Genomic DNA, 10,073 nt, shown 5'->3' on the forward strand with positions numbered 1-10,073 from the left:
TGGGGTAGTGGTGATTGCCCCCTGCCAGGCAGCACCCATTGAGTGGGGGCTCTTTTTTTTGTTAAAGCACTGGGGGGCGGGGAGGGTGGCTAGGGGAGTGGTTGGGGGATGGGGCCTGGCAGGGGGTCCCTCCCATGGCCCCCTCCCCCACTGCCTACTTACCGGCTTCAACTTTGGCTCCAACTCCCTGCTGCAGCGGGCGGGGACTGCCCGAATCATCAAAGCTCTCTGAATCTTTTCCGAAGATTCAGAGCACTTTGAAATGATTTGGACCTTTTTATTGGTCCCCTGATTTGATTTGGATTTGGGGACTCGGCCACTGAATCAGGCCAAATCTCCTGTCAATCAAATCGGCACCCAAAGCTTTGCACAGCCCCAATAGGTATAGATATGTAGTGGGTGTTTCATTATGATCACAGAAAAATGCAGATTTGGTGTATTAAATCAGAGAATCTTGCCTCCCCCAGAGGTGCGTGCAGTGGTGGGAGCCAGCCCAATCCCCACTGCTCTGCGCCCCTTGGACGAGCCACCCATGGCTTCACCCTGTGCCCTGCCCTGGCTGGGCAGTGCCTGCCCCTGCTCCAGCCCCACTCATTCCCTCACTGTGGGGGACTTGATCTGCATCCCACCCACAGACATATTGGCTGGCCTCTGCTCTCCAGGCTGTTGGCTGTTGGATTGGTGTTGGCCAATGTTATCTGCTGAAAAACTCTCTATCGCTGCACCCCTTATTAAATTTTTGCTTACGAAATAGTTGCATTATAAGACAACCACATGTCCTTTCTTTTCTTTGGAAAAGGGGTTGTGCCAAGACATACGTGACAGAGTACCAGGCATGTAATGGGTACAGAAATGGGTGATGTCATTAAAAGCATGGATGAACTTCCAAGTGAAGTGTCTGGAGACTAGGAATGTTTGCTTTAGATAGCCAGATAAGATATGAAAGGTCTATGAAAAGAAAGGAGATTAGGTTATTTTGTCTTTATTATGTAAAAGGTTGAAAGGGACTTGAGTGAAATGGGAAGGCAGCATATCTTGAGTGTGTGTTTGTTTTCTTAAAAGGAAAACAGCCAGTGGAAATCAATTTTTTTCAGGATGCAACATGCTAAAAACTTAAGACTTCAGACAGTAACAAAAGCTACAGTTATAGATACAACACTTTTTCTAAAATGGGTGCAAACTTTCATTCAAGGCATAACTGAATGTATGACATGGAAGCTGATGCTGATGTGCAGATTGTTCCATAATTGTCCTCTAGAGAATTTTTTCCTTCCTCAAGAGCATCTGGGATTGGCCACTGAGACAAGATATTTAGTTACAGAGGCTACTCTTTCTCTGTAATTACATAAATCTTTATGTAAATTTTCTTAAATTTATTTCTTTAGCTCCAGAAACTATTAGGCTATTAATGCAGTTTCTCACTAAATCATTCTAAATTCTTCTAGAATCTTACCAGGAAAGCTAATTGTGTAAAGAAACACAAGTTAATGAGCGAGATTTTTGTGTAAAGTGTCTTCACTGTAGTCTGCAGTATAGTATTCGTATAAGTTGGCTTGGGTTTCTCCATCTCTCTGTTCTGAAATGTACCATGTAGGCATAATTGTACCTAATTCATGTACTCCACACTTTTTTTTCCCCAGCCTCTCATGCTAATTATAAACTCTAGTGTTTATGACAGGAAAAGATTGCTTTCCTACAGTAGTGTCAGACTGCTGCTGCTGAACTGACCCTGCAAGTTTTTTGAGCTGTATTTTGCTTGTGGATAAATAACAAAGTTGATTTGAAAGCATTCCTTTAATTGATCTCGTGGATTTTTTGTTCTTTGTCTAGAAAAGTGTCATGAAGACAACATGGGGTGTATTGGATCCACCTGTGGGGAACACACGCTTAAATGTGATTAGGTTAATATCCAGCCTTTTGCAGACAAATACAAGCAGTGTGAATCAGGAACTTATAGACCTGAACAGTATAGGAGTCATACTGGTAAGAGCTTTATAGTACCTTCTAACTATAAAATCCGGTGGCAGAACCCTGCTAAGATTAGCTTTCTAAAAGCATGTTCTGTGCCCCCACTTCTTTTCTTTTTTTAAACACTTGTGATGGGGCTTCCACTGCTATCCATTAGACCATTTCACCATCTGATTTTATTTAATAAACTTATTTTACACTTTCTTTTTTTCACTTTTTTTAAAAAATTGAGTTGGCTTCTATCAGTGATTCTCTTCCTTTTCAGTTACTTCACTGTCCTCATCCGTACTAGATATCTTTACTTCAAATTTTGTCTTCCGAACTTGTTCCCTCTAGACTGCTCTCCTCATACTTGCATTTCTGATTATGTTGTGGTCCTATCACTATATTCACTGTCCTGTAAATGGCTAGTTCTACCCAGCCTGATGTAATCCGTCTCTTATGTGCTGCCAAAACTGATTTGTTTTTTAACAAATTTCACTTATAAACTCAGGTGGCAGTCTCGCTATGAAGAACTTCTTGCATATGGGTTTTTTTTGCCTATATATTCTAGTTGGTATTTTTTTCTTCAGTGGATGTATTTCATACTCTTATTTCAGTTAGAGCTGCCAAATTATTTTGTCAAAAGATGCAACTAAAATTCAGATTTAACACACTTACTTGCAGAAGTTTTGTAAGTGTAAAAGCTTGTTTCAGTGCTCCTCAAGTTGAGCTTTTTTTCAAAGCATTTTAATACTTTTTGTATGAATTTGAAAGTTAAAACTTGGAAACAGTCTTCCAAATACTTTAGTACACCACATTTACCCAAATCCAAGACTACTTCAAATTTTAAGATGATCACCCCCCACCAATTATTATTAGTTTCTAGACATGGAAAATTATAGAAGTGGTTTGTAATCTTTCAGGTCTAGAAACAAGTTATTGGTAGGGGTGGGGAAAGTCATTCCCCGTACTCCTGCCACAGGGAAAGCCGTGGCTGGGGGGCAGACAGCCTGTCCCATGCCCCTTGGCCCCACCCTCAGAGGCATGGAGCACCCAGCTGAGCCAGGCAGTAGGTTCAGCCCCAGCCTGGTTTGGGGTGGGAACCACAGCAGCTCTCACTGCCACACTGCCCCCTTCTCCCCATTCTCCGCCATGTGCACCACGCACCCTTTCCTCTGCTCTTCCCCTTCTGTGCGGTCCTCTTGTTTTGTGTGTCACTTCCCCCAGGCTCCCTTTGCTCCACATACCCTGTACCTGCTGCATGAGTCACCCTGGCTCCATCCTGAGCCACAGTAGCTGTTTACCTGGCTTATACCAAAATCAAAGCCAAGGTCCCCCACCTCCCATGCTGAATGTGGGGGGAGGGGGTGTCTTAAATATGAGTAATTATAGTAACAACTTAAAAAAAATAAAAACAACCCAAAGAAGCATTGTAGAAGATAGGAATGCGGGTATGAAAATCAGGGTTTTATCTGACCTGTGTATGGAACATTTTTGTCCTTTTCTTTTCTTTTCTGTGTCCTTTATCACGTGGCCACAGACGCAAATTAATTTTAAGTGCTAGAGGCTCAGTTTTTTTGTGGGGTTTTTTCTGAACCATAAATTTGTTCTTAAACACTGTACATGATTTGGGTATTTGAAAAACACTTGCCAATTACTAACTGTCTACTTGACTGCCTAGAATAGGAGTTAGCAACCTACAGTCTGTGGGTTAGATTCAGCCTATGGAGCCATTTCATCTGGCCTGTGGTGGGGAGAGGGTGGTACAGAGTTCTGTGCCATTTTGGTAGTTGGGAGGTGGCGCTACTGTGGAAGGGAGTAGCGATAATGGCCGCAGTGTCAACTGGCATGTGCTCCGAACCAAACTATTACAGTAAACCCCTGCTTCAAACTGTTGCTGACCTCTGATCTAGACCTTTGCTTTTGTTTTGTACCTAGTAATGAAAAGACTTATTTGTGTAATGAAAGCCTTTTGGACTTGTTTTGCAGGACATGTTCTTTAAATACACATGGAATAACTTTTTGCATACTCAAGTAGAAATTTGTATTGCGTTGATTCTTGCAAATCCTCTTGAAAGCACAGAAAATGGCACAATTACGGATCAGGAATCCGCTGGGGACAATCTCTTACTGAAACATGTAAGTTTGCTTCCATGAGTTGTTTCTTGAACCTGGTAAATCTTGTTTTTCAGTGTTCTAGGAGTTGCTTTTTCTAGTTGAAGTGAAATTTTGACTTATTAGCAGGTATTTTAGTTTTCCATGGGAGAAAACAAATTTAAAATTCCATTTTAAAAACTACAAAAATCCATGTTTTTCCACAACCTACTGAAAGCATGGCAGTGGCGAGTGCTGCTATTTCAGCTCTCTTATTTTTGCTGTGGTTCTTGCATCTAGGCCAGTCAGAACCCCCTTCACCCCCAGCCACTGGGCTAGGAGGCAAAATAAGAGAGCAGAAATGGTGCTGTGGGATGCTGCCATTCTTTCGATAGATCGTGGAGAGATGTGCGTTCTGCAGGTTTCCATGGTGAACAGGAATTAGGATCCCTGTTCATTAGGAATAAAAGAGGATAGTGACACTGTCTCATTGATGTTGAAGACAGGCTTCTGATTCATGGCAGTCTGTCTATTCAGACTGTCCTTGGGGAGAGCATGGTATGTAGGACAACTGGGGTGACATCCTGTTTATTCTTGGTCGTCTACATGGCTGTTCTTTTGTCATCTTTGTCATTTTCACACCAGAAGGATTCTGTTCCTGGATACGTAGCCCCATGCATGTAGATGACTAGGTTGTTGCATAGAGTGGCAACAAAATGAGAGAGACCTTCCATTTTGTATTTTTTGTTTTTGTTTTTTTTAACCTGAGTGGCCAGGACACTCATCTGGGAAGCCAGAAGACATGGATTCTTGGCCCCGATCACCCAGAGGGGTTTAAACCTTGGTCTCTCTCCAGCCACTATACTCCAACCACCATGGTGCAGGTCAGCTTTCTTCTCTGGCGTTCCTTTTTGAAGCTGGTCCTCTGGGCAGCCATGAGAGGGAGCTACATGGGGCTAAGACAGGAATGGACAAAGTCCGGCCTGTGAGCCGGACTGGTTGGCAGTGGACTCCGTTTCCCAGCTGCCCATGGCAGGGGCTGGTCTCCATGGAGACCCTAGCTGCATGTGAAAGTGCAAGGCTGGGGTTGCCATGGAGACCAGCTCCAGCTGTGCTGGCAGGGTGTGTGGCAGACCAAAGCGGGGGGCTGCTCCAGAGCTGCTGAGAGCTGTAGCCTGTGCGCTCTGGGCAGGGGCTTGCAGGCAAGGGATCATGGCTGTGCCCCGGCTCCATGCAGCAGTGACAGCCTGGTCAGGAGCAGGGACAAAGCCTTGATCCCCTTCCCAGAACACTCAGGGTACAGATTGCAGCTCTCCCCTGGCTTTGGAGCAAGCTGCCCCCATTCCAAGATCCCAGCGGCTCCGGAGCAGCCCCTTGCCCTGCTCTGCCGTGCACCTGCCAGCATGGCTGGGACTGGCCTCTATGACAACCCCAGCCTTGAGCTTTCACAGCACAGCTGAGGCTGAGTCCCTGGAGACCAGCCCTAGCCATGTGGGCAGGGGCTGGTGGGAAATGGAGTCCGGCTGCCATTTTGCCTACCCCTGGGTTGGGAGGAAGGGAGCAAGCCAGAGGTGAATAGCTCAGTGGGGTGGATGCTGGCCTGGAAGGGAGGGGGCCCTGGATTCTAATTTGGGCTCTTGTCCTGTGTGGGTCAGAAGGTCCCCCCTGTACTCCTTTCCAATTATTCCCCTCATCCCCCACCCAATAATTATATTAGTGGCTCTGCTTCAACAAGAGCAAAGAGAAAGAAGTGAATAATGCTTATCTGGTGTTTTGGTTAGGATGCTTTCCTGGGAATTCAGGGACATCTAGGTTCAACCCTCTATGGGAGAGACCTAAAATTCACGGTCTCATTTGGATTTCCCCAGGTGAGTGATCTAACCACTCAGCTGTAGGAGGCTAAAGATGGACGTGCATATAGACATTTTGGCCAACTCCATCTCAAGGGTCTAAGGTTGTTGCGTGTCCCCGAGAGACGTGTGTGCTGTGGCTGCCAAAGTGCATGCTTAATCTGCATGGCTATGCAGTCATGAATAGTCTTCCACATGCATAGGACTACATGTCCAGGAAAAGCACCCCTCTGGGCACCTAAGTGCCAAAAATGCCCTGTAGGACAACCAAGCAATGGTTGATAGATAACCAGAATAGAATGGCTTCCTAGCTTCTTGTCTCTGAAGAGAATGCCTTCAGACTTGAATGAAATTGACTGACTGGTTCTGAAAAGAATATTTTGTTTGTGCAGAAGTTTGTAAACCTTGGTAACACAGGAAGGCATGATGTCAGCTTGGAGTTTTGAATCACTATATTTGTCATATGTGAAAGTGCTAAGTTTTGTATTGTATAGTTTACTAAGATAGACCAGATTTTCAAAAATGTTCAGCATTCAGCAGCTCCCTCCAAAGGCAAGAGAAGTTGGTTGGAGACTAAGTACTTCTAAAGATTTGGCCATTTTAAGTGCCTGGCTGCCTGCTGACCTTGGAACAAAATATTTTTTAATATACTGTAAAAGATTTATTTTGGTTTTGTATGTGGACTTGCAAAGTGGGGTGTGTGGTTTTCTTATTTAATCTGAAACTAATTGATTGCTGCTTTTGTTTTAAAATGGAAAGTACTTCTACAAAAAATATACTTTTTTTTTTGTGCTTAATAGCTTTTCCATAAGTGCCAATTAGTAGAACGAATACTTGAAGCATGGGAAATGAATGAGAAGAAGCAGTGAGTAACAGCTATTTTACTCATTTCTTGCAATTTGAAGTGGGGTGGGGGGGGAGGGTTCAGATTTGGTTTTTTTGTAACACTGAGTGCATAATCAATTTAGAATTGAGCCTGCTAATGTATTCTCTTCCAGTCTCCAAGTAAATTAAGCCAGTTTAAATAAAACAAAAAACAAAACAATAACAAAAAAACTGAACAAAAAACACCTGCCAGGATGGCTGGGGCTGGTCTCCATGGCAACCCCAGCTTTGAGCTTTCACAGCACAGCTGCTGCTGGGGTCTCCCTGGAGACCAGCCCCAGTCATATGGGCAGGGAAATGAAGTCCAGCTGCCAACTAGATTGGCCATGGTAAGCAAGTATATGGTGCAGCTGAAATTAGAGTTTTTATATCAAGCTTTACTTGCCTCAGGTTTAAATGCCTTCTACTTTTTCTTCCCCTTCCTCCTCTGGCTGTCTCTGAACTTGAACTTGGTGGTTTCAATGTCATGAAAAATCTAATTCCTGGACTGAAAACTAAAATAATCGTTGCTGTTCTATTTGAGTTATTTTAGGGTGTAATGATATACAGGTTATTCTAAGCTGTGCAACTAATCTTCTTCTAGTTCAAAAACATGCTATATATTTGGGAGGTGAAAGTAATAGTTTAAATGTTTTTTAGCTGCTTATTGAAAAAATACCTTTTATTAATGCATTAAAGCATGCAGTACTTGGAGCTGGGAAGCAGACTTTTGTTACAGCAAATAACTAGGGAAATGATTTTCTGTCCTCATTGGCAGGATATCTTTTTTGGAAAGAAAAACCTAGAAGTCTTAAGTATTAAAGTTGTGCGCACAACTGTACTAGATGCCATTGTTGGTAGTAGGATTCTGGTATGCATTTCTGGACTACTGTGGATGGACTGAATTGTCTTTCTAGCATAACTAGAAAAAACTAGTCTTAGCAGTTGTACATGCCACATTATTGTAAAAAAAAAGATTTGTCAACCCAACTAAAATAAGCAATAACCTTTAAAATAAGTTGCAGGGTATGGTGTGAAGGAGCTCTTACCATGTTCACAGCCTCATTTGCCTCTGACAGCTAAGATTAGACTTGATTCAATAGAACCTGGAACATCCCTATGCAGATTGTTCACAACCTGTTTAATTCACAGTAGATTGTCAAATTGAGGATGAGGTGACTGGCTGCTTTGTTGCAGTTGTTTCAAAGGGCTGCTTTGCTACTCAGCTGGAGCTTATCAGTGGTTCCATGCAGCTGTGTACCTCCCATTTACAGCATAAATCCTCATCTGTCTGTCAACTGTTGATCCTTCCAGATCATGGTATATGCATGAGAGATCACCTAGACCTTTGATGCATATGCCTAAGCAGGAGTTTTTTGGAGTGGAGACTACCCTGACCTTCCATCCCCACTTTAGGCCCCTGAAACAGATCCAGAGGCTAGACTGAGTCCAGATGTTTGCTGCCTCCATGGCTGTATAAACTTTGTATAAGTGTCCGAGAATTGAATCTGGGTCTCCCGTGTGGCAGACAAGGATTCTACTACTGAACCACAGGAGACTTCCCCCTATATCTTTGTAAGGGCTAATGCAGAGGTTCCCAACCACCAGTGGGGGGGCTGCCAAGATGCCTGCTGCTCTTGTCTCTCATTGCTGATTGGCCCGTCATGCAGCCCCATCTCTTCACCAATTAGCAGTGAGAGGCAGAGCCACATTATGGATAGCCCTCTTGGCCAGTCGTCAGCAAGGGGTGCAGCCATATGATGGACAGTCCTCTGCCAGTCGGTGGCAGGGGTAGGGACACTGGGGCCCCTCAGCCAATCACAGGGGAGGGGCTGCCATGACAAGTCTCTGAAAATGGTGGCCATCCCTGTGATCTGTCCACAAAATCAGGCAGCTGCTTCTTCGAGTTGGGTAGACCCCTAATTTATAATTCAGTAGTATGTGGTGTGAATGTAAAGGGAAACCAGTCCCTCTTGTTTTACTTTCCAGTATGTTTTCTAAATATTATTAAAAGTAGAAGCCCCCAGTGAGTCTTGCATTTCTGTTAAAGCTTACCAACAGATTAATTCTTGGGCAATATTTATATCAGTGCCCTCATTACTTTAAAAGAAAACAAAAATCTGTTCTGACATTTTGAAGGTCCATGTCTGAAGTGCTTACAATTGAAAACCACAGATAAGCTGTTTGTTGGGCAAGAGAGGGCAGACCACAAAAGAGCATCGCTGAATGGTTTTGCTTAGCCTGAACCTTGAATGCTTTAGTCTTTTATTTAGTGGAATGTGAGCTGCTGTGGTCTTGCTATTGAATCAGCATTCCTTTTGTTTACAGATGTGCAGCCCCCAGTAGTCTGCTTCTCTTCTTAATGTAGTGTCAACAGTTCCTCCTGTGTTCTGCTTCTGTCTAGTTTTTTTTTTTTTTTGTGTGTGTTTTTTTTTGTTTTTTAGTAGCATGCACACTCCCATAATATCTCAGAATAGAGGGATGTACCCTCAAATTAGAGTATGATATGCATTAGGAGAGAACTAGTCAGTTCCCTGCCTTGTATAGAGATTATTAAGATAAATAAACCAGGTATTTTGACTCAAATATCAGCGTTCTCTGCTATTTTGAGTGTGCACATGAATCTATCTAAAGCAAGTATAAATTAGCATAAGTGTACTCTTGGAATAACAGAGAAAACTGATACTGGAGTCAAAAGAGCTGGCTTATTTCTGATTCACAGTCTACTAATTGGATGGGGAGAGTCATGAAATGGGAATCCTACTAAATAATTCATTGTAACTTATAAAGCACCACATAAGAAAGGAGAGGGTTAATAAAACAACAGACCAGTGTTAAATACCTGTCCAGTGTTTTTTTTCCTGATGCAGAATCGTGTGGAAGGTCCTCCTATTTTGTCATAATCTGATTTTGATCTACAAATAAATGCTTACGGCTTTATTGTCAAAGAAAAGTGGGTCCAGAAAGGATCACAGAAGATCTAAAGCAGTGGTTTTTAACCTTTTTCATTTGGGCCCCTAAAAAATTTAGACTGGAGGTGCAGAGCCCTTTGAACTGTAAGTGTGGGCATTTGCATACTTTTGATTGATTGCAGTCATCTTTTACGGACCCCTTGGACATAATCTGCAGACCCCACGGGTCTGTGCACCACAGGTTGAAACCTCCTGATCTAGTTAATCGCCAGGCTGATGGCAAGATAATCTGTATCTGAGCCATCCTATAGAAGTTTTTGTTTACTAGGCATAAAAACGTTGCCCCTCAATGCATGATGTAGTGCAGGGGCGGGCAGTTATTTTGGGCGGAGGGCTGCTTACC

The 10,073-nt window shown here is 43.3% G+C and overlaps 1 protein-coding gene across 9 annotated transcripts in view; it reads left to right on the top strand.

Moving 5' to 3' along the window:
* Positions 1–10,073, top strand: part of PPP6R3 (protein phosphatase 6 regulatory subunit 3) — a 136,853-nt gene that overhangs the window by 67,768 nt on the left and 59,012 nt on the right. For all 9 annotated transcript variants that reach the window (XM_019519830.1, XM_019519832.1, XM_019519834.1 and 6 more), the window contains 3 exons: positions 1,831–1,983; positions 3,940–4,089; positions 6,695–6,759. In XM_019519830.1, the coding sequence (XP_019375375.1) occupies positions 1,831–1,983; positions 3,940–4,089; positions 6,695–6,759 (368 nt within the window). The remainder of the gene's footprint in view (positions 1–1,830; positions 1,984–3,939; positions 4,090–6,694; positions 6,760–10,073) is intronic.

Source organism: Gavialis gangeticus, unplaced genomic scaffold, assembly GCF_001723915.1.
Source record: "Gavialis gangeticus isolate Ggan-Ray unplaced genomic scaffold, GavGan_comp1, whole genome shotgun sequence".
NCBI lineage: Eukaryota > Metazoa > Chordata > Crocodylia > Gavialidae > Gavialis > Gavialis gangeticus.